The sequence below is a fragment of the Sarcophilus harrisii genome, chromosome 6 (genome assembly GCF_902635505.1).
Source record: "Sarcophilus harrisii chromosome 6, mSarHar1.11, whole genome shotgun sequence".
Taxonomy (NCBI): domain Eukaryota; kingdom Metazoa; phylum Chordata; class Mammalia; order Dasyuromorphia; family Dasyuridae; genus Sarcophilus; species Sarcophilus harrisii.
Window position 1 is genome coordinate 119,992,582 of NC_045431.1, and position 25,855 is coordinate 120,018,436.

A 25,855-nucleotide genomic window follows, 5' to 3' on the forward strand; every position below is an offset into this window, starting at 1 on the left:
ATAATTGCCTGTGCAACATTCTTTTTTTTTCCCCCAAAAAAACCACATCCCTTTCTCACCTCAATTTCTTTTTTTTTTTTTTTGTATTGCAATAATAATCTTTTTTTTTTAATTTAATAGCCTTTTATTTACAGATTATATGCATGGGTAACTTTACAGCATTAACAATTGCCAAACCTCTTGTTCTAATTTTTCACCTCTTACCCCCCACCCCCTCCCCCAGATGGCAGGATGACCAGTGGATGTTAAATACATTAAAATATAAATTAGATACACAGTAAGTATACATGACCAAAATGTTATTTTGCTGTACAAAAAGAATCAGACTCTGAAATATTGTACAATTAGCTTGTGAAGGGAAATCAAAAATGCAGGTGTGCATAAATATAGGGATTGGGAATTCAATGTAATGGTTTTTAGTCATCTCCCAGAGTTCTTTTTCTGGGCATAGCTAGTTCAGTTCATTACTGCTCCATTAGAAATGATTTGGTTGATCTCGTTGCTGAGGATGGCCTGATCCATCAGAACTGGTCATCATCTAGTATTGTTGTTGAAGTATATAATGATCTCCTGGTCCTGCTCATTTCACTCAGCATCAGTTCGTGTAAGTCTCTCCAGGCCTTTCTGAAATCATCCTGTTGGTCATTTCTTACAGAACAGTAATATTCCATAATTTTCATATACCACAATTTATTCAGCCATTCTCCAACTGATGGACATCCATTCAGTTTCCAGTTTCTAGCCACTACAAAAAGGGCTGCCACAAACATTCGTGCACATACAGGTCCCTTTCCCTTCTTTATAATCTCTTTGGGATATAATCCCAGTAGTAACACTGCTGGATCAAAGGGTATGCACAGTTTGATAACTTTTTGAGCATAGTTCCAAACTACTCTCCAATGGTTGGATTCGTTCACAACTCCACCAACAATGCATCAATGTCCCAGTTTTCCCACATCCCCTCCAACAATCATCATTATTTTTTCCTGTCATCTTAGCCAATCTGACAGGTCTCACCTCAATTTCTTAAGACTAACTAATTTCCTCCAAGGAAGCTAATGTGCCTGCCACCTTCTCGGGGAACCTTTTCCTGATTATTACATGTATATTTTATATATTCACATATTGTATTTCCACAGTAGAATATGAACTTCTTGAAAGAAGAAACTATTTTTGTCTTTGCATCTCTAAGACCTATGACAATGTCAGACATATAGTAAGACCTTAAGAATTACTTGTTGAAAAAAAACCAACACCATACACCAAGATAAGGTCAAAATGGGTTCATGATCTAGGCATAAAGAAATGAGGTTATAAATAAATTGGAAGAGCATAGGATAGTTTACCTCTCAGACCTGTGGAAGAGGAAGGAATTTATGACCAAAGAAGAACTAGAGATCATAATTGACTACAAAATAGAAAATTTTGATTATATCAAATTGAAAAAGGTTTTGTACAAACAAAACTAATGCAGGCAAGATTAGAAGGGAAACAATAAACTGGGAAAACATTTTTACAGTCAAAGGTTCTGATAAAGGCGTCCTTTCCAAAATATATAGAGAATTGACTCTAATTTATAAGAAATTAAGCCATTCTCCAATTGATAAATGGTCAAAGGATATGAACAGATAACTCTCAGACGAAGAAATTAAAACTATTTCTAGCCATATGAAAATATGCTCCAAATCATTATTAATCAGAGAAATGCAAATTAAGACAACTCTGAGATACCACTACACACCTGTCAGATTGGCTAGAATGACAGGAAAAGATAGCACAGAATGTTGGAGGGGATGTGGGAAAACAGGGATACTGATACATTATTGGTGGAATTGTGAACACATCCAGCCATTCTGGAGAGCAATCTGGAATTATGCCCAAAAAGTTATCAAACTGTGCATACCCTTTGATCCAGCAGTGTCTCTACTGGGCTTATACCCCAAAGAGATACTAAAGAAGGGAAAGGGACCTGTATGTGCCAAAATGTTTGTGGCAGCCCTGTTTGTAGTGGCCAGAAACTGGAAAATGAATGGATGCCCATCAATTGGAGAATGGTTGGGTAAACTGTGGTATATGAATGTTATGAAATATTATTGTTCTGTAAGAAATGACCAGCAGGACGAATACAGAGAGGATTGGCGAGACTTACATGAATTGATGCTGAGTGAAATGAGCGGAACCAGGAGATCATTATATACTTCAACAATGATACTGTATGAGGATGTATTCTGATGGAAGTGGATATCTTCAATAAAGAGAAGATCTAATTAAGTTCCAATTGATCAATGATGGACAGAAGCAGCTACACCCAAAGAAAGAACATTGGGAAATGAATGTAAACTGTTTGCATTTTTGTTTTTCCTCCTGGGTTATTTATACCTTCTGAATCCAATTATCCCTGAGCAACAAGAGAACTGTTTGGTTTTGCACACATATACTGTATCTAAGATACACTGTAACCTCTTTAACATGTATTGTACTGCTTGCCATCTTGGGGAGGTGGTGGAGGGAGGGAGGGGAAAAATCAGAACAGAAGTGAGTGAGAGGGATAATGTTGTAAAAAATTACCCTGGCATGGGTTCTGGCAATAAAAAAATTATTAAAAAATAAAAATAAAAAAAAAAAACAAAAAAACTAAATGTTAATTTCTAAATAGAATTAATACAAGGAAAAGAGCCCTTAGAAAAAGAATTGATGATCAATATGACCAGCATGGATTCATCAAGTACAAGTTACACAAAATTAAATTTATCTAGATTATGTGGTAGTGCAGTGGATAGAACACTAGGATTGGACCTAGGAAGATCTGAGTTCAAATGTGCCCTCACATACTTATTAGCTGTGTATCCCTTGACAAGTCCCTTGACAGAAAAGCTACCTGCCTTAGTTTCCTCATCTGTAAAATGGAGATCCTGATAGCACTTATATCCCAGGTTTGTGTGAGAATCAAATGAGATAATTGTAAAATGCTCAGCATAGTGCCTGACACATAGTGGTATGATATAAATGTTAGTTATTATTATTTTCTTTTTTTATATCATTCATTCCTTTTCAATAATGTTTTTAAGGAGCACATCAATCAATAATATCAACTGATGGAAGATTAAAAATTTTTTTCACATAATTTACTATAATTTCTTGCACATAAAATTAAACACAAATAATTACAAGCATAATTTCAAGAAAAAATTCTATCTTTCATAGGTGTACTGTGTAATTGACTGACAAAGCTTCATGCCTCAAAATATTCTTAAATGCTGAGCTTTCTATTTTGTTAAGTATATGTGTTCCAGGTATTATGATAGGCATAGAAATATAGAGACAAAAACAAAAAGGTCCCTACCCTTAAAGAGCTTACATCTTAACTATAGGAATACCACATGTACACAAATAAGAAAAATGAAAATATTCACAATATAAATGCAAAGTAGTTTGGGGGTGTCAGGAAAGATCTCTTGTTTTATATTATGTGTCTTAAGCCTTGAAGGGAACCAGGCAAATAGGTGAGTTTAGTGAATATATAATGAAGGAGAATGTATAAAATAAAATGGAGCCATAATGTGAAGGGGTTTAAATGTCAGAGGAGTTATTATATTGGTAGATCAGGAAATTGTCATAGGAATAATGAGGATCCAGCAAAACAGATAATAAAAAAATAATAATATCTATTAACATTCACGTAGTTTTTTAAGGTTTGCAAAGCACTTAAAAATATCAATTTATTTTATCCTTACAGCAATCCAGGGAGATAGATGGCATTATTATTCCCATTTTACAGTACAATGAAACAGATAGAAATTCAATGACTTGTTCAGTGTCACACAGCTAGGATTTAAACCCAGGTTTTTTTTTTTAACTCCAGATCCAGCCTTTTATTCACTATATTACCTGGCCAATAAAATCTCTCATAAAGTCCTTGTGAATAAGGTGAAAATATTGGAAGAGGGCAATTGGATATGAAGCTATTTGAATGACTAGAACCAAAGAACCTAAAAAGAGCTTTCTTTGGTATATTCTTTCCTTATTATTTATTCCACATTCAACATGTATAATGAAAACAGATGAGGCAGTCACACATAAGAAATAGTTGATGAATTGATTACATGCTCTGTTGGAATCCTTAAGATGATAGGATAGTTTGTGATTATTACACCCTGTCTTGGTGTGATTCCCATGTGTTGAACTTGAGGCCCATGTCAGCCAACATAGGCAAACATGGATAAAGTGCAATCTATATCACTGAAGGGAATGTTTACATTGATTCATGTGAGCATTGTTTCATGAATATGCCTTTAAATATAACATATTTCCCTTTTTTCCTCAACAGTTCCCTTGTATGTGATTATGCCTGCCAACTATTTTTCTTTGGATTCATAGGGTCATATTTTTAGAGATGGAAGAGACGTAAGAGGCCATTAAATCCAACCTCTTCATTTTCTTTTTTTTTTCATTTTCTTTCTTTTTTTGGACATTAACATGAAATTTTATTTAGGACTTAAAGAAAATCATGGTGGTTAGTAGTAGAAACCAAAGGCCATCCCTTATACTAAACAATTGAAGAGGGAGAAAAAAAAAGTTTCAGCAAAATTAACCAATATACCCTTATATCCAGCCATATATGCAGTGTTTTATATCTAGATTCTTTTACTTCTACAAAGGGAAAAGATGCATTTTCATATTTCTTTTTTGAGGTCATTTTTTGATTGTAATTTCATAACATTCAATTTTAATTTCATTTTATTCTTTCCTTTCATATTGTTGTCACCATGTATAATGATGTTTTCTTGGTTCTGGCTTTTTTTACATCATTTTATATAAGCCTTCCCTTTACTTCTTGTGTTATTCATAGTCATTTCTCACAGTGCAATCATATCCATATACTAATCTCTAATTTATAGCCAGTTACATTATTTCTAGTTATTTGCTAACACTAAAATGCTGCTTCCAATATTTTGGCATATAGGTGTCTGTGATACTTTGGGGTATCATCTGAAACACAAAGAAAGTCAGTGTCTTTAGAACCAATCAATCAGTAAACATTATTAAGTTCCTACTGTATGTCATACACTGTGTTAAGTGCTAGGGATACAGAAAGCCAAAAGATAATCTCTGTCCCTCAGCGGGCTTTAATCTAATGAGGCAGACATGCATACAAAGCACATATATTCAAAGTTATATATTGGATAATTAGGAAACAACAGAGAAAAGGTACTGAACTGAGAAACTGGGCAAGGCTTCTAGATGGGATGGTTGGGACTAAGAGGAATACAGAAAGGTCATTTGTAGGAACCGAGGGGGAAAGTGTTCCAGATATAAGAGACAACCACAGAGAATGCCCTAAGATAAGAAATGGATTGTCTTGCTCATGGAAAAGCCAGGAGGCCAGTGTCACTGGAATACAGTAAGGTGAAAGGAGATTGGAGAAGTAGGAGGGAGCTAGGTTATGAAGGGCTTTGAATGGCAGAATATTTTGCATTTGCTCCTGAAGGCAAATGAAGCCATTGGAGTTTGTGGGTAGATGGGACCACAATTTTAGGAAACGACTTTAGTGGCTGTGTGGTGTTCTTTTTCCAAAACACAGTCAGGTGATAAAAGAGTTCAGATCTTTTATTGTGTCCTTCAATATAGCACTGTTAGCTCAGGCCTATCTCTCTGCTTGGTTCCAAGCAGAGATCTTGCAGCTTTGTCCTTGGCTTCTGCCTCTGCCTCCTTCAGCCTCCAGCCAGCACCAAGTTGGAAAATGCAATGAATCTCTTGCCTTGAAGATAGGGCTTGTGGGCTTCCTTCCAGAGTGTTCTGGAAGGAAGACCCCAGTCAATGTTCCCAAGAAAATTCCCTCGAGTGGCTCACTGGAGCTGTATTTATGCTACTTCTCCGAGAGTGGGATTGTAGGATGTCTCCCAGCATGCTCTCTGAAATCTCCCAAACATGTGAACTCCAATGAGTACTTAAATATTTCTTGCTTCTATGAGTTCTCTAAAGGTGTGAACACAAGCATTGTTTCTATCAGTTGTACTTAGTACCTTGTTTCAAGTTCTGGCCCAAAATATCTCCTTCTAAGATCAAATCAATCATATTGAACCATGCTAAATTAGATAATTATTGTCTCTATCAACTCTAATGGCTTAACACTTTGTAAAGATTCCAACATGGCTGAATGAAGAAGAGATTGGAGTAGGGAGAAAAATGAGATAAGCAGAGCCACTATTTCAATAATCTAGGTTTGAAGTAATTTGGCCTATACTAGAATGGTGGCAGTGCCAGAGAAGAGGAGGTAGTATATACAAGAAGGTCACACCCAGGTTATTCGTGATTCTTAGATAAATACCGTATCAACTATATCTTGCTACCTCTCCATTTAGCTGAAATACAATAATTTCTACCCTTATATTTTATCTATACATCTTTATCTTTCAACATTTTTCTTCTACAAAGGGCATTGGCATTGTTTGGTTTTGTTTTTAATTTATTCTTCATCTATTTTCTCTTTACAATTTGCTTCATTTAAATAGTTAGGAATCTTAAGGTTCCCTCCCCTTAATATTAAAAAAACAATTTTCTTTTCTTAAATTGGTAATAGATATTTGAAGTTTGTGTTGTTCACTAAGTCTGATTTTAGTTTCTTTTTCCCCAAATTTCTTAGTTTTTCTTAAATTTTTCTTTTGTTTAGTCTATAATCATCTCTCTGTAGCTGTAGTTCATTTTAACTGAGGAAATTCCTTGTCCTTCAACCCCTTTCATTACCCTTCTTATTCATCTCAGTCCAATACTGTTAACCTTTTTTCTACTGTATATCCTACTACTATAAATTCTCCTATGTATGTGACTTTGCACAGTGCTCTCACTTAAATCTAATTTATTTGCAAGTCAAAACATTCCATATAGATATTTATTTTTTTAATTATCAAGACAAAACTCAATTTCTCAAAGTCTTTAATGAGACCTCTAGTCTCCCACTTCACATCTATTGTTCTCTACTTATATTTGAAAATGACAAATAGATCTCTTGCCCCCTCTCCCCCCCTTTTACATTTTCTATAATTTGCCAGGACATTCTTACAAAATCTGTTTTGAAAAAGTGTTTTCTTCAGTATGATGCAGGTGAAACAGTAACAGTTAATATTCATATAGTGCTTTAAGTTTGTAAAGTGCTTTACAAATATTAACCCATTTGATCTTTATAACAACCCTGGGAGATAGATGCTATAATTATCCCCATTTTTAAGAGGAGGAAATTGAAGTACAGAGAAGTTAGACATGCCTAGGGTGTGTCTGAGGAAAAATTTAAACTTAGATTAGTCTTATGTCCACTATGCCACAGGACTCAAAAGTATTCTCAATTTTACAATGGTTTTTGAGAAATAGAATCAATGCAGAATAAAATCGCACCATTCTGTAGCTACTGCTGTCTTACAGAGAAAATTCATTGACTGAAACCAGTAAGGTGATTTGTTTGTTGTTTCTGGTTCATCATATGAAAATGAACTGAGTTAATATAACTTTCAAATATATCAGGGGAAAAGCTGACCATCTGATTTATTTTTCCTAGCACAGGAATGATAACTCTATTTTCCTGTGGCACACCTTCCTCATATTTAGTTTTTCATTACCAAAATTAAATTTGTTCTTGACAGAAAAAAATTTTAGAAATGGACTTGTGAAAATATAAAATAAACAGAGCAAGACCAAAATGGGGATTGAAAACTTCAATTGTTCCTTGGCTGACACATATTTTGTAATGGGCATCCAATACGTAAATCTTTCCTCTTAAATGGAGTCACCCTTTTGTGAAGTAGCAGGAAATTCATGTCTCCAATAACAAGAAATGGTCCTCAAATACAAACACATCCCAGAAAATAGCAAAGAGCAAATGAATTCTCTTACCTTTTGTTGAAAGGCAACAGCATCTAGATGAAGTGACATTTAGAAAACGCTGGAAAAGTCAGGGCATGTTTGAACCTTCTGACAATTTTTTAGTTGGACAGTTAACTAGGTAAGACAAAACTAGAAGAGAATGCAAAGGTCAGCCCAACTTTCATAAAGCATGACAAGATGTAGAGTTGGATATGTGATCAAGACCTCTTGCTCTCTATAGATTTAAAAAGATGGATTGTATAGCAAGTCTCCCAAATTCTACATTATAAAGTTTCCAATGTTAGGTAATACAATTGGTATTTTTTTGTCAATGGTGGATCTCAACCCAGATCATAAGATACCATATAATATTGGTAGGGTCACTAATGTTATCATGGTGTGGAGGGGCTCTTGGAGGTCATATCTATAGACTTCAAACACGTTTTATCAAGGTGGAAAGGCATTTGTAGGATGTTTGTTTAACATCTAGCAGAATGCTTTATACACATGAGCACATATCAGAAAGCTGATTTCATCTGCTTAGGAATTTTGTGGGTTCTAGAATTTTCTTTACTGATTCAGATTAAACATCTCTAAAACTAGTTGCACCTCAAAATTAAGTATCTTGCCCAGGATCAAACATTTATGTCACAGATAGATGTTGAAATTTCAAACCCAATGCTCCCTCCAGGAAGTAGTGAGATACTTATAGATGCTTTATTTAGGAAATGTATTTAAGATAGAAAAGACAGCTACACTTTGCCTATAATCAGGAAATATCATTTAATCATGAGAATAAAAACCTAAGTGAAGAAGTTTTCTTCTACCTTATTTCCAAGCTTCTGAGGCCATCTCTAGTCATCCTAACATATGTTGCTACTAAACTCAGATAGTTCTGGAGAGTGAGGTTGGTGACTTTGCACAGCTCTCCCTCACTTAAATCCAATTTACTTATAGGTCAAGACATCACCCTGCTGATGTCACATTCCTCTTCAAGAACAAAGGACAAGCATCAATAACAGTGGCAATTGGACATTACTGAGTAGCCTACATCATTCTGTGTAGCACTAGGGATATTATCATGTAGCCACACATTGCCATCTGCTGGCCAAGCCTGTAATTGGGATTTGGGAAATTGAGAAAGAACTCTTCTTGGGGAAAGGTGGGAGGGTCGGGGGGAGGGAGACACAAAACTAAAAACAAAATTGTCCATATGAAAAGAAATACCAACTTGAAAAGGAGAAAAGGTCAGAGAAAATAAGCAATAAAGCTAAAGTATTTTATTAATAATTTATTGTCAGTAAGAAAGACTGGCTAATAGTTTTCAGTAAAAACCTTTACAAGACCATTGCATCACAAATATACAGACACTATGAAAACTGTGTCGTGGTTTTGGTTCTAAACAGGTATGCAGAGGGTCCCCATTACACTTTCCAATAAGGGAAAAATGTGTTTAATTCTAAAATAAAGCAACCCATTTAAGACATCTCCATGTACCGTGTCTGACCTAGAAAGTACTAAGTCTCCCTTCATCCTATATACAGCTAGTATTGCAAGAATATAGTGAAATGTTTTCATGAAGAATTGTACGTACCACAGTGAAAATGGACATACAGCAAAAGCCCGATAATCAAAATCTGGGCAATGACAGAATAACAACATTAAGATTCAGTGGAAAATGAACTGACAAAATATCTACAAAATCTAATAAAAATTATTAAAAACAAATCTGTACATACATTTACAAAAAAAATAAGAAAAAAGTTAATGTAATGAAATCTAGATGAATCATGCTAAAATGGTGATGAGGTCTGGCTGATTTTTGCTTTTATTACTTTAAGATAGAAAAAGTAAATAAAAAAAACACATTTATGAATGGCACAGCCAATGTAAAGCTTAAATTCATCCAATCACACACAGTAGGTCAGGAAATGAAACCCAGGTAACATGTGGAAATGAGCTGCATGATCCAGGGCAGCCATGCCAATTTTAGTTCATAGAAAACAAAGCATTCAAACGCTGCTGCAAAGAAAATTAAGATCTTCAGGATATTGGTCTAGAATATAAGTTCTTGAAAGTCCAGGCACTTTTTTTTTTCCCTCCAGAATTTGAGTGTCAGACTTCTGTATGCTGCTGCGTATCCAATGGAGGAATGGTCACATCTTCAAAGTGGCCATCCTCTCCACTCTCATAGTCACTCATCATGACCTCTGACTCCATCTCGCAGCATGCTGACACATCGGAGCATGAAGCCGTCGAAGCATACACAGACATGGATATGTTGTCTACAGTGGGTGTTTCAAAGTCTCTATTATATCCTGAAGGGTAAGGGGCAAAGGGTTCTCTACAATTACTGTTCTCTCCATTCATTGTCTTTTGAGGTTCAGACATATCTATGGGATAAAAATTGGGCAGAAACTGGTTGAAGTTGAACCTCTGCCGACTTTTTGTGGAAGAGCCCAAGCTACGTACTGTAGCAGGCATGTCTTTAGGGGGTTGTATTGATTCAAACTGATCACTGAATTCTGGTGGCAATGGTGGCAGTTCATCAGGTGCAGGGAAATCTTCTGGGGGAGGTGGGAAGTCACTTTCAATGTCATAACCTCCTGGGTAATAGTCTGTATCGATTGCACTTGGGTCTGTATAGAGGGGGGTTTGCTCATCAATGACCTCATAATTGGGAAACTCCTGTATATCTGGCAGTGGAACATTTGGCATCCAATCAGAAGTATCCCAGTGATACCCTAGAAAAAGGGAAAATGGTACAAAATGGAATTAAATGTTTTAGCATTTCTTTCACATAAAACACTCTGAAGAAAAGTAGACAGTGTAGCATTAAGACATGTTTTATTTTTAAATTCATTTGTTCAACTCAACTGAATTCCTCAGGGTCCTTACCCATATACAAATGTTGATAGTCCAAAAGCTTAGTAGGCACCAGTTATATTTTCTGAAAGTTAGATTTTTATGGCAATGCACAACAGTCAAGCAAACAATTTTAATGTGCTAAAAATTAAATTGTGGATAAAATATTCAGAAGCAAACAAACAAAAATCAACCCAACATGCTTCTACAAACTATATTTTAATGACTAGAACTTCTTTTGGTGAAATATATCTTAGTTTAGTTTAGGACTTATTGAATCTTAAGAAATATTTGATCTGATATTGAGCAGAAATTCTGAGTGAAATTTATTCATTATATGAGCAACCTAAATACACACTTAAAAACTTTCAAGTCAATATTAAAGAGAGGGAAATCCAAAATGTGTAATATATTGAATAATGACTTCTTTTTGTACATGCAAGCAAATCAGGCTTTATCCCTATATATAGGGTGGGAAAAAATTCATTCTGTTCTCATTTTTGTCTTTTAAGATTCTACTTTTTAAAAGCTCTTCTCCATAAAACTAATCCTCTATTCTACCAGGGCTCTCTTACTTCCTCAAACTTTGCTAGGATCTTTTGAATCCATCCTCACAATCAGGAAGAGGTGGTTTCAAATTCCATCACACGTAAAGATTGGCTCTGGGCAAACCATTTCTTGTGTACTTTTCAAGGCTTCCAGACAACTCTTAAATGCTGAGAATAGAGGAGTTCCTATTACAACTGGAATCACAGGATGATTCAAAATCCCAAAATAAATTGTCTGGGCTTCTTCCTTTGCCCTATTATAATCCTACCTTCTATTATACAGATTAAAACTGCACTAAGACTATACTTGTGTGTAGGCTCACTATTAGACTGTAAACTCTTTGAAGGAAGAAACTGTCTTCTTTTCATTTTTATTTAGAAAAAAATATGACGTAAATGCTGTATACTTAATGAATGTTGTATCTCCTTAATGCAGGAAACAAAGTTAAATAAGTGAAAGAAAATCAGTATTAAAATCAAACATTACATAATAAACTTTTAAAAATAGAATACCAATGAACTATGCATGCATAAGTCACCTTTTGATTTGGTGAGATCAGGTGCAGCGAAAGATTCTTTATACAGCAAAGTAAAAAAGAGAAGAAAATATTTACAATTAGGAATCAAACAGGAAATGTAATTAAGAAACAGTAAAGATACAGTGATTGCTGGTAGCATCAATAGGAAATTGGGTTCTTTCCTGACTTTTCACAAGATTCTAGTTATCCTACTGAAAGGAAAGGGTTATTACAATAAAAATGAAGTATGTTGGGAGGAATTTAGGACAACAATTACTGTGCAATGTAACATTCTCCTTAAATAAGTTATTTTGTTTTTCTTATGATTTGAAATCTGCACTTGGAAGAAAATGAGCAAAATTCTTAACCCTACACAATTAAAATCATACAGTTATAGTACTGAAAACAAAATAGATAGGAATTATTAGCTCTAAATGCTCCTGGATAACAACAATTAGCAAGGTATTAAAACTCTATTCTTTTAGGTCATGCATAATCCACAGTTCGCTCCCTCTCACATTCACCTTCCAGTTGAAGATGATGGAAAACCACAAATGTCTTTCCAGAATATTAAACAATTCTTAAGGCACCTATGTCCAATTCTTACCATTATTTCTTTTAAAATCTTGCTCACTGCAGATGGAATGTAATATGATTTGACTGGCTTTAACATTTTTAACCAATTTCTAAGGAAATACTCTTAATAGCTTATTTTCTTTCCTCCAACCTGTAATTACATACATCCTTTGATAAGTATAACAGAGTGAACACAACATGGCTGTTAGTTAACTCTGGGGCATCTCAGCAAACATAATCTAAGGACTGGAGGCAACCTCAGTGGTCATGTATATAATTCAGCCTATAGCTTCTTAGGATTCTTGCTATCACAATCTTGTTAAAAGATACTACTAGAAGATCTCCAGGGATAGAAATCACCACTGTCTAACAATGTTCAATCCCACTTCTGGAAAGCTCTAATGATTATATAGATTTTATTCATTTTAAGTTGAAAACCGCCGTTTTATTGAAAGTGAACTCCTCCTAATTTAGGGAGTAAGTTAGAACACTGGGACTAAGCCAAAATAAGTTATGTGGGACAATTTAAAAACATGTTGAATTTCAAATCAGTAGGCCTAGGCTTTTAGGACTCCAGCTCTGTAACATATGACGTGTAATCTTAGGCAAATTAATCTCCTTTTCGCTAAAATGAGGAGTAGAAAGTAAACCCTTCCCATCTAGGTCTTTTCCAATTATAAATGTGTGTATTTATGATGATGAAAGACTCTTTCATATGACAGCCCATCAGATTATCTAAAAGCAGCTTATATGAACCTCCTTGCCCTCAAATGTTACCTTCTCTAAATTAAATTGTTTCCATTTCTTTTAACCAGTCTTTCTATGACATGATTTTAAGTTCCTTGCTTTCCTGATATGTTTTAATTTGTTGAAACATTTTCTAAAATGTGGCAGCTAGAAAGGAATACAAGACACAATTCTTATATTAACCAAAGTCCTGGAAAGCTGTGCTCAGTCTTTTGTCTAAAATAATTAAAATAATACATTTTAGCTAAACTTATCACAACAGAAATATTTTAATGACCCTTAAAAACTTTTAATTTAGCACAGTTGATGACACAAATGAAGTGCACTTAAATTGGGAGATCCCTGCCCTCAAGCACAGGCTCTGTCTCTTTTGACTGTCTTAATATCTTTAGGAACTTAGCACAGTTACTGATACATAGTAGATACTTTATAAATGCTTATTGGTTTAGCAGGAAGATCACTGGCTTTGGAGTCAGAGGTCCTGGATTAAACACCCAGCTCTGCCCCTTTAACTTTGTGACCTTGGGACATATCCCTTAATGTCACTAAGTGTCAGTTTTCCCATGTATTAAAATTAGGACTTTGACTTTGGGGGCCTTTAAGCCCTCTACCAGATCTAAGTAGGTGATCCTATCATTCTGTTACTAAGAAGATACACACAAATCCTTAAGTTTTAAGGAACTATGTTTTGCTTCTCTAACCTGTGTTGATATGGGGTATGTGACATATATCCATTTACTGAGAAATGCAACATGTAGTAATTGATGGAGCACAATTTATACCCAGGAGGATTTGAATTCAAATTGTCTCTGAATGCTATTTTTGAAACTGTATGAGTTTAGTCAAGTTGCTGAGCCTCAGCTTTCTGATTTGTAATATGCGAATATCAATATTTGCCCTACCTACTCATAGTGCTGTAAACCTCAAAGTGCCATGTGAAAAATATTACCTATTACCACAGTATACAACAAAAAGTTCAGACAGCCACTAACCAAATCTGGATCTGTTGATTGGGAGGCAACTGATCCACAAAAATGTGCGTGGTGATTTTTAAATCTGGTATATTTTCAGGATTGAGAGGACAATATCCTCAAGTACAGTGCTTAGCACAGTGCCTGGCACACAGTAGGCACTTAAATGTTTACTAATTGGGTGAGGAATTATAATTAGTAACTCTGACTTTAATAACACTGACCTTTTTCTGACAACCTAATTTGACATTAAACTATTATTCAATACTATCTCAAAAAGTCTAGCACATAAAATTCTAAGTTAACAGGCTCTGTTGAGTATATTTTATAACAAACTGCTGTCACCATTAAGAGATGGGGTGAATAGTATGCTGCTCTGCCTCAGTTTAAGGGTTGTCATTTAACTCTGGACAGGTAGGATAATGAATATAACAATTCTCCCAGGTTTTGATTCTGCAACTCATTTACATTCTTAAAATGGACTGATGACCGGATTCCAAAGGGCTTTTGTTTATGTAGGCAATATATACTGATATTTATCATGTTAGAAATTAAAACAGCTTAATATTATTTTGAAATTGCTCTCTGATACCTAAGACTCTTGGACCTAAAATAAGCCAGAGGAGGTTCTCAGCTACCATTTGGGAAGAAAGTAGGATGAATTCTCACTGATACTTTCTTCCCCTCCTTCTACCCTGATAACTTCTGTTTTGGACCGAGAATCCCTGGTGTAGAATTCTACACCATTTAGAATTAGAATTAATAAGACTGAATTCAAAGCCTAACTACACTTAATGTTACCCCATAAAAACCTCTAAATCTCTTGATTTCCACTCCTTCCCCCCACCTCTACCTCTCTACCAGGTAACTAAATTACAGAGCAGGTACAGATGTGCATTCATAAGAGTTTCCTCATATTAATGAAATTATAAGATTCATCTCATCCTATCCTAATCATTCAAACTAGTCTTTTAGAGACTGTCTTTTCCTTTCAATTTTTAACCAATGTGTAAGCTCATTTTCATGGATAAATTAATCATCTATCTTTAATGTAAGTCTTTAAATTTATTCTCTGCTGCCCAAAACTCTTGGACCTAAAATAAGCCAGATGAAGTCTCAGCTACCATTTAGGAGGAAAGTAGAATGATTTATTCCTGTTTTGGAGCTTGTAAATAAATACACCCAACAAACACATTCCACAGAACATGAGCTAATTTCATTTTTGTTTTGAGCACTCTTGAATTAGAGAGGCTAAGTGTCTTGAAATCCTATTTGAAAAACAAATGCCCTTTTCACTCGAATAATCAAAGGAAACAATGAAGTAATACCACAGGTGGAATAGCACATCTTACAAACATCAAAAAATACATATATGCAAAAAGAGGAGACAATAAGAGATCAACATTTTTTTTTTTTTAAATCAGCACTATGGATCAATACTGTATGCATTACTCTTTGTGTTATGTCTGAATATGAAGCATTATATTAGCCTGGACTAGTTCTTAGAACTTATCTACACCAATAGCCTTATCTCACAGATGAGAATAACTAAGGCCAAGAGAAAACAAGACAGAATAAATCGCCAGTAGAGATAAAATTTTAAGCTGAGTTTCCTGACAGTCTAGTATTAATATATTCAAAGCTACTAAAATACATTGGAAGCAATTATTTTATCTTTCTAAAATAAAGTCTCCTAAAAACATACTTATTGACTCCTCTTGATACATATAATAGAAATGAAAAGATTTCACGAGACATGTTTTGAGGACGACTTCATTAACATAAAGCAAATCATTAAGCCACTGTACCTATGAAGCCAGTGTAAACAATGAAAAGCGAAGCATCTATGTGTGAACGTGTACTGATAGATACCTTCTTTATCCACCATGTCAACATCAACAACAGCATTGACAAGGTGTATTACCGTCACCAAGGAAGCTTGTAAAAGGATGCAAAGGTTAGGAAAAACTAGTGTTAGTAGAGGTATGAAAATATAACATAAGAACAAACATGACTACCTATAAGGGATGATTCTAATATTGCAGTCACTATTATTTGCCATTAAAGCATAAACTTCGTAGCATGGTTAATTTTTTTTTTCCTGTATAAACTGCATCATCTATACATCTGAGACTTTCCCCACCAATTACCTCCTGGTAAAGTTCAGTATTTATTTTTGAGTAATAAGTACAACAATAACAAATCTAAAACTTTCCACTGTTTTAGCTGAACAATCACACAGAAGTCCAATTTCTTAAAATTTAAAATCATATGAATATGGTTGAGTTTTTTCTTAACTTAAATGTCTCAAGAGTTAAACATGACAAGTTTTAAGAGGCAACTTAATTTTTAATTCAATTCAACAAATATTTGTTAATCATCTACCACTTGCAAAGTATTCTCCTTAGATGGAGCAAATGCTAAGATAATGAAAACAAAGTTCTTGATCAGAAAGGTTTACAGTTAGATAATGTACACATACAAATTACTTCAATATTAAGGAGAGTTGGAGAGTTCAAAAAAGCATGAGTGTTTAGGGAAAACTATTTCATTTGTGGAAGTATGGGGAGGTAGTATCTGACTTGGGTTTTGAAAGAAAAAAAATTTTTTTTGACAAATGGAGAAATAGAAAATGTCACATGCAGGCATGAAATATGGAAAATGGTAGTATGAAAGACAGTCTTGACAATGGGGCAGATAACAGTTCAGGAGCCAAGTGGGAAGACTATTAGAATTATCCACAAGATTGAAAATGCTGAAGAAGTTGGTAATATAGAGCAGCAAGCTTCTGTGAGATAGAACCAAAAGAATCTACTAAATTGTAGATTTACAATTTAAAAGAATCTGGATATTGATTTCATTTGGGATTAGAGGTAAAGGAGAGGGAAGTAAGATGTGTATTTGAGGTATAAACCTGAAAGAATGGGAGGCTCAGAACAGTTTCAAAATATAGTGAAAAATTTGGCAGCCTGATAGAGGGACTTTTTGGGAGAACGGGGGAAATAAATAGATAGTGAGGTCAATTTCAAACATGATTTTGAGGTGTTGTCATGATATCCAGATAGAGATGTTTAATAGCTGCTAGAAACAAGAAATGAGAACTCCTCGGGAGAAATCAGGGAGGGAGATATCATTTTTAATCATGTTTCAATAAGGTGGGAAGAAAGCATCAGAAGTGACCAGAGCTGAGGAGAAAGACTTGCAGGCTATCCACATCTGGAAGATAAGTGAGGAGGAGATAAGAGAAATAAGATCAGTCAAAATTGCAAAGGAATCCTGTAACATAAAGGAACAAAAGAAGAGATACATATGGACAGCAACAGACCTCTGTGCTGTTACTTCCTTACTATGAAGAAGTTTCACTCGATTTTCTCTTACTGGCCTTCCCCTTTGTACATGAAGACTTGGCTTTGTAATATAAACAAATACAAAGCCAAAGAATCTCCGTTTCTCTCAGCTTTAATGTGCTGATTTTAGGAAGGCTCTGTATAGAAAAAGGGTGAGAGTGCTTTGAGGACTCTGTCCTCCATGACTTAACTACCTGATTTTCTTTATGTGAGAATATGAAAGAGGAAGGGGACATCCAAATGTCAGATGTCATGGTATTCAAGGTCAAGGTCATCAAATTGGTTAAACACTTTTGGGAATCTCTTATCAGATTCTTCAAAATAAAGACAATTTAAAGTTGCATTTGGGCAACACTTCTGCCACAAATGCACTTTCTGACAATTCAATATACATTAATTCAATATACATTAAGTATCGTCTCTAAAAAATATGTTGGCTGATTTGAAGTTAAGTTCTGGATTCAAATCTTTTCTCTGACATATCTCAGTGATGTAACTATGGTAGTCACTTTAGGAATTACCTTAAAAGACAGATTTGCCTCTCAGTTGACTGATGTGTATATGAAGTGTAGATATTTAATATATTGTAATTGATGATATAATTGATGATCCTACAAATCAGACTTTCATTTTATAACCTGATGTGATAATTAATCAATTGGCAAACTGGCAAATCTAATATCAATTAATAAACCTAAGTGCTTACTTGTAACAAGTAGTAGGCAAGAAATAACTTCTACCCTCAAAGAGATGGGGTAGAGTAGAAATAAATGAGAGTATAAATATATACAGAATGGCAAAGTAATTTCTGGAGGGTCACTAAGATACGGGGAACAGGAATTATTTTTCAATTAAGTTTTAGTCCTTTTGTCTGGCATCACATTAAAGTATTTCTCTAAGTGGGGAAAATTAGACAGTAATTAGGTAGTGTAGAGAGTAAAGGGGAAAAAAAAATCAATTCTGGTCATTATAAAAAAAAAAATCAATTCTGGTCATTATAACCAAACTTTCATAGATATTAAGGAAGAATATTTAATGAGAACATTACATAGTGACACTAATTATTTGAACTGGTATAAAAAAAAATTGTGATTTGACTTTTATCCCTGGGTATAATAAAAGTGATTCTTTTTGTACCACATTTGAGATATATGTAACAATTTTTAATACGATAGTGGATTTTGCAGATCCACATTATTCTAGAACTAGAAATAATATGAAATTCTTTTTTCATATCAACAAATTATGTTAAAAGAAGAACTGAAATATACAATTTTTTCTAAAAAGTTTTTATGTGAAAACACTTGAAGACTGAGATATATTATCAGGGATGACATATATAAAGAGTAGTACCCCAAAGCACCATGGAGGACATGATTGGAAAAGAAAGGACAGCCATATTGAAGAGAGTAAAGAAATGAATAGGTACCGTTTGCATTAACCAGTCTGAAATAATGAAAGAATCAGAAGAAGGCCTCTAGTAATTAGGATTCTTTATGAATTAAAAAAGATAGAGCAAGAAAAGATGTGTATGGCTTTTATATTTTTATAGGTAGATATTTCTTACAGAAACCTCAGAGGTATAATCACTAATTTTACGGATGAAGAAAACTCAAGTATATAGAGTTTAAGTGATTTGCTCAAGAATACAAAGGCAGTTAAGTGGAATATTCAAAATTTAAACCAGTTCAATTCTTTTAAGTCCAAATTTTAGGCTCTTACCAGCATACCAGATGTTATATCATGGACTTATCAATAAATACATAAATACATAAAAGTCAAGTATTTTCTAAGGCATAAAAACTAAAAAGAAACCTTAAAAAAGTTAATTTTGGATAGTTAAAATTATTTTATTCTATTTTTGAGTATATTTGTATTTTTTTCTATTTCAAAAAAGTATGATTGGCTATCAATGCTATTCATAGTGGTTGAAAAACCAGGTAAGCCTCTTTATCTTCTGCCTTGAAGTTCTCATGAACTTCCTTCATTACATATCTAAAGGAACATAGAAGCAGTTTCTTACATTCCATTGCTAATAAGGAAACAGACAAAATCTTATAATTCTAGAAAAGTGAATGTGTTAGAATTTTCTATCTACTCTAAAAAAAGGAGACCTGCCATTTTTACTGTTTGTTGATTGTAATAAAATATCTAACCCAGCCAAACAAAATGCAGCCTTAGTTGCTAATGTCAAATAAAAAATTCTTTATATATGGTAAGAGCATACAAAGATTAATGTAACCAGAGATCATTTTATTCAACAATCCTTAGGGTATCAATATTAAGAAAACTAGAGATACCCATACTAACCAAAGATATTCAACACTATTATGTATGCTATCTAGAAACAAATACATCTAAAAGGAAAAGAAATTTTCTAAAGATAAAGAGGTTCTGTTAGATGTCCCCTTTTGAAGATATACAAATTTCATCAAGTTTTATATCATTACAGTACTCCCTCAATGAAGTTCATAGCTATTCAAAGGAACTTGACCTTGTGTAGATACACAGGAATAATCAAGTGGGTGAAGAATGCATATTGCCCAAATGATATGTAGCTGAATGAAGTCCATAGTTTATATATATCAGACACACTGACGGTGGACAGTGTCTACCTCTCTCCAGGAGAGCCTAAAGGTCTCCAGCTCCCTGAGTGGCTCCTTTACATATCAGAATTTATAGAAGGGTATAGATAAGAATCATCATTGGAAGGCATGGATGATTTGTTACTTTTCTGGGTGGGGGATTTCCCTAAAAATGAGGTGTATAAATTAAACTGAATAAATTTAGAAAATGCTCATGGCTTTTCTCAAACACAAATCTTTATAAAAGTCATTTAAATAAATGTTTGTTGAAATGAACTAAAATAACAAATCTGACATGTCCTTTAGATAAAATTTTCTATCACACTAATAACTCAATACTGAACTTTGGATTATGGGGAATGGGAAGAACAGCATTAACTTAAGAAACTTACTTAGAAAGTATATGCAAATTATTAAAGTCCAATTGCCTGTTGAATGTGAATGATTTATATATTTGCTTGTAACTAACGTAAAAATAGGCACACGGTTTAAATAAAATCTCAAGGGCTTTAAGAAAGGTCATCCAATTTAAATATGCATAATATTTTATAATTTTATAATATAAAAGGAAAGAATAGAAACATCGGCAGCTATCACAATAGGAAAATGTTCTTCTAACATACCATTATCATCACATGATTCTGACTGGAAAGAACTGAGAGACTGGACTTCTGATAGACTTTCCCGAGCACTGTAAGGATGTGATACTTTTTCCTCTAGAGGCTTCTTTGAAATACAGGGTTCAAGTTCTACCACTTTACCTATATGGAAAAATACAGGCAAACAATGGGTGATCAATAATGACATAATGACTTCAAGTGAACAACCTCTAAATGAACCCTAAGCTGACAATATTCTTGACAGGGAATAGGGAAGATAATTTTTTAAAACATAGTCCCTGGAAGTTTGGAACTTCTGGCGGGGAGCTTCTTCCACAGAGATAAGGTTAGGTACTACTTGTTGTGTAAGAATCCTATGCTATTACCCTTTGATGTAGTATCTGTATATCTGTATCCTGAAGAGATCATTGAAAAAAAAAAAGGACCCAAAATGTTAGTGCAAAATGTTTGTAGCAGTCCTTTTTGTAGTGGCAACTGAGTGAATTCCCAACAGTTGGGGAATACCTGAATGAGTTATGGTATATGAATGTAATGAAATATTATTGTTTCATGAGAAATAATGAGCAGGCTGATTTCAGAAAAGCCTGAAAAGACTTACATGAACTGATGCTAAATTAACTGAGCAGAACCAAAAAACCATTGTACCATAGTAACAAGGTTATATGATGATCAATTGTGATGGACTTGGTTCTTTTCAACTGTGTGGTAATTTAAAGCAATTCCAAGAGAGTTGGGATGGAAAATGCTATCCACATCCTAAAAGAGAACTATGGAGACTGAATGTGCATCAAAGCATAGTATTTTCACGTTTTTGTTGTTGTTTGCTTGTGGTTTTTTCTTTCTTGTGTCTTTTTTCCCTTTTGATGTGATTTGATTAAAACACAATCTATTTAGATTTTCAAAAGGCAGTCATAATATTAGGGCATTACTTAGAAAATGTGGAAAAATGAACTTCATTCTTTAAAAAAAAAAAAAAAAAAAAGAACCCACCCCCATACCCCAAAATAAATGCTGATCTGAAATATGGAGACTTTTGAAGTTTTAAATCATACCAGAAGACTCAGATGATTTCTGAAAGCCTCTCCTGACTGAATTCCCTTTTTTAAACTATCATGTATTTAGGGAGGTGTTAGGTAGGTTTTCTATCTTTGGACAGAAAACGATCTAGAGTAGAAAGACAGACCTGCATTCCAATCTAATTTTAGACACTTACTCCCATTCTTTGTAAAATTCACTCCTTATAAGCCATATGATCAACAAGCATATATTAAGCGCTTACTATGTGTTGGGTATGCTAAGTGCTACAAAGAAATATAAAAAAAGTCTCTTCTCAAAGAGCTCATAATCTAATAAGGCAAACAACTGCACATATGCATATACCTTATAAGTGGAAAGTAATTTCAGAAGGAAAGTTCTCCTGGGAGAGAGCAGGGAGGGGAGAATGAGCAGAGAATGATTAGGAAAGCCTTCCTGTAAACTGTTTATTTGAGCTAAATCTTGAGGAAAATGAAGGAAGCAAGGAGGAGAGGGAATTATAAGCATGAAAAAAGACCAGTGCAAATGCACAGTCATGAGATAAGGGGGTAATATGAAACAGCAAGTGGGCTGTTTGCTTGATTTGACCTTTTACATACTTAAAAACAAGGTTTATCTCATTGACATTTTATTTAGGAAGGAGGAGGTACTTACTATCATAGTCGAAATCCCAGTTGGGTTTCTGAATTGAGTCACTGTCTGAAGGAGAATTTGAAGGAGGTGGAGGAGGCAAATTGGGTGCGACACTGCAGACGGCCACTGCTTTTCGGTGTCCATGCATAGAATCTGGATTGAAGGTACTAAATTCAGGATGTTCTGGAATGGCAGACCCTTCAAAGGAATTTCGGTCAAGGTTGTTTCTGGAATCACTTGGAATGCTTGGAGTGTAAGAAATGGGGCGGACAGGCACCTGGGGTGGTACATCTGAATAAATGCTCTTATTGAGTTTTGAATCAAAATATGGCCTTTGTAAGAAAGCTGTTGTGGGTCCCAAATGTTTGTCCTCGGGTTCTCCTTGGTGCTTCTTCTTTTTACGGATCATTTTGCGGCAGATAACAAATATCACCACTAGTAGGAATATACCTACAATGAACACAATGATTCCTATTCCTTCAGCTAATCCAATATTCCATGGAGTTGAGACATACTTATTGGGAAGTGAATCTTCACAGTGTTTTCCTCGATATTCATGGCTACAGTTACAGCGATAGGAGCCATGGGTATTTTCACAAAGAGCCCCATTACGGCAAGGATTAATAGCACATTCATCAATATCACTTTGACACCTGTCAGAAAGAAAGCCAAGAGCATAAAACCAATGATAAAAAACTCGAGGACTTTTAATGATAGTAGAACTTCAGAAAACTTTTCCTTTGTTAAAGAAGTCATTTCTAAAATTTTATTTTTTAGTCTTTTGAAAGCATGTTGAGAAGGTTGGATTTATTAATTTGTTCTTAATTTACTTAGACCCAAATATTCAGTCCTTTCTCATGTTCTGTTAAATAAGATAAAGCAGAAAGAATGTGAAAAATTCTCTTTTCCTTAGAAGTGTCTTTTAAACATGAAAATTGAGCAATAATTCATATTTACCCATTAGTTATAACAAAGAGGGGGATTTAGCCTTTTTTTTTTTTTGCTTGTTTGAAGCTTAGATAGAATACTGATGAGAAAGCCCCCTATCTAGAATTCAAATTAACAAATCTTCTTGAATTATATATATATAATATCTGCTGATGTGTGTATTTTATATCCTTTCAACAGAATATAAGTTTCATGAGAATAGCAACCATTTTTATTTTGGTCTTTGTATTCATAGGGCCTAGCATATAAGCATGTTTAATGAGTTATTATACTGATGCAGTGAGGACAATGCCACCTATAAATAGGGGCATCTTTGGGGCAGGGCAAACTCACTTTAGGAAATCACTCTTTCCTTTTGGACAAAGGGAAGTCCCTATGGTGGTCATGTCTTCATGTTTCATGCTTTATAACTTTCTAAGATAAGTTGTAGTGAAGGTCCATATGATATCATAGATCCAGTCCCTATTCCTAAAATTTTATTATATATAAAAAGGAAGATCCACAAAAAAGTCCTCAAATCTGCTTCAATGACTTACTCATTTAAAAGATATTATATTAAAAGATATATATATATATATATATTATATTATATAACATTAATAATACACATTGAAGATGGCCTGTCCTTGACTAGTTTGTTCACTTATTTACTTTAAATTTTACCCAAACTAGTAATTTGCTTAGCTGAATTTATTTTTTCTTCATATAAAAGAAAATTTAATAGAATTATTGACTAGATTACACACTTTAATTATATGATTCCAATAGGTTAGTTTTTTATCATATTTGTTAATCTAGAGGATTATGAATCTGGAGGATATGAAGCTACAAATGTAAAACATGACTATTTTCATTCACCTTTCTCCATGAAAACCAGCTTCACATTGACAAATAGCACCATCCAAGCTGTCAAAGCATGTCCCACCATTTTTACATGGCTCATCTTTACAATATGGACTCAGCTGACACCTAAGAAGTCATAAAAATCCATTAATAATACTTGTTTCAGGGTTAAGGAAAAAAAACATTAAAGTAACAAAAACAAACTATAATGATGAAATTAAAATAGAAACAAACAAACAAAAAAATCAAGAAGCAAACTTAGAGCTCAATAGTTGTTGACAAAAAATATTAAATGATGCCTGAAGCTTTAAAACTATCAGGGAAAAAGAAGCCAACATACCTCTGTCCAGTGTACAGGCCTCTGCACTGGCAGATAAAATCACCATTGTCTCTTATACAAGTCCCCCCATAGAGGCAAGGATTGGAGGCACATGGATTCACACTGATGTCACAATGTGTACCCATATACAAGGCACTGCATTTGCAGTAATAACCTAGAACACGATCCCCCAAAAAAGAAAAGAAAAATTATGCTACAAGATAAATCAAAATATGTTAGCTTTTGCTTTCAAGTGAAATTAGTTTTAAAGGCAACCTGAGGTCTGTACTTTACTATCTTATAAAACCTTCCCTTTGCCATTTTGCATTGTCATTGACAATCAATTATTTATCATCAGAACTGTACAAAAGTAGAATGGGCTGCTTTGGGTAGTAAGGGATTCCCTACGGTTTTCAGGTTGAGGCTGGATGACCACTTCTTAAAGGGAGAAGTCTTGATCTATTTATTGATTGGTCTAAGCAGTCTCAGAAGTCCCTACCAATTTGAGATCCTTTGATTACTTAAATCAAATCTAACTATTCTGGAATTTGTGAATACACAAAGGACCTGCTATTTTATCATTGTGGGGACCTCAGTATAGGAACTCCCTTTATAGACTTACTATATTCAAGCCAAGAAGCTGCAACCCCAAAGGTCAGGTGACTGTAGTGTTAAAAGAAGAAAATCAATTCAGATCTTTTTAACTCTATATTCAGCAACTCTACCAATTCTGACATAACATACTTATTTGGAATAACTAGGGCAAACAGGAAATAAAAATTTAATTCAGAAAGATTTCATTATCTGTGCTAAATTTTTATCTAGAATGCTGATACTTATCTAAAATGACTAAAAAAAAGGAAGTGATGTGTCATTCTAAATTCCATTACATTCACTTTTTCCCCCTATAATATCACATCTTCAAGTCACTATGATAAAGTGTATCAGGTACTCTTCATATGCTATCCAAATTTCAAAATAGACATTCTAAGTCTTAGTTTAGACTGTGGATCTTCAAAGTCTCTTGAATCCTTCCTTATCTATTCCAACTGGCACCACACCTTAATAAAGGGCCTTCCCATCACAAACATCAGGAAACTGTATCCTATCAAGTCTCATATTCAATCCAATGGAAAATGATCCTGTTACAAAATATATGTTTCCTAAATTTCAAAATTAAAGAGTTAGAAATGAAAAACCTATGTGGAATAGAGAACTATATGTTGGACCTGGAGTTGAGAAGATCCAAATTCAAATTTGACTATAGATACTTACTAGCTATGTGATTTGGGGGCAGTTAACCTAACTGCTTCAGTTTCTTCATCTGTAAAATGAAGATCAAATTTGTACCTACTTTCCAGGATTATCAGATAGTTGTAAAGAATTTTGCAAACCTTAAACTACATTGATGCTAGATTTTATTATTATTACCACCATCAATAATTA

The 25,855-nt window shown here is 34.1% G+C and overlaps 1 protein-coding gene across 6 annotated transcripts in view; it reads right to left on the reverse strand.

Moving 5' to 3' along the window:
- Nucleotides 1-9,119: 9,119 nt before the first annotated feature.
- The window catches only part of FAT1 (FAT atypical cadherin 1), a 175,584-nt gene continuing 158,848 nt past the window's right edge, over nt 9,120-25,855 (reverse strand). For 4 of the 6 annotated variants that reach the window (XM_031941398.1, XM_023505791.2, XM_031941397.1 and 1 more), the window contains 6 exons: nt 24,431-24,584; nt 24,106-24,216; nt 22,321-22,952; nt 20,635-20,772; nt 11,807-11,842; nt 9,120-10,598 (listed from right to left, as the gene is read on the reverse strand). In XM_031941398.1, the coding sequence (XP_031797258.1) occupies nt 9,970-10,598; nt 11,807-11,842; nt 20,635-20,772; nt 22,321-22,952; nt 24,106-24,216; nt 24,431-24,584 (1,700 nt within the window). In that variant the 3' untranslated portion in view covers nt 9,120-9,969. The remainder of the gene's footprint in view (nt 10,599-11,806; nt 11,843-20,634; nt 20,773-22,320; nt 22,953-24,105; nt 24,217-24,430; nt 24,585-25,855) is intronic. The other 2 variants (XM_031941401.1, XM_031941400.1) reach the window with 1 other exon arrangement.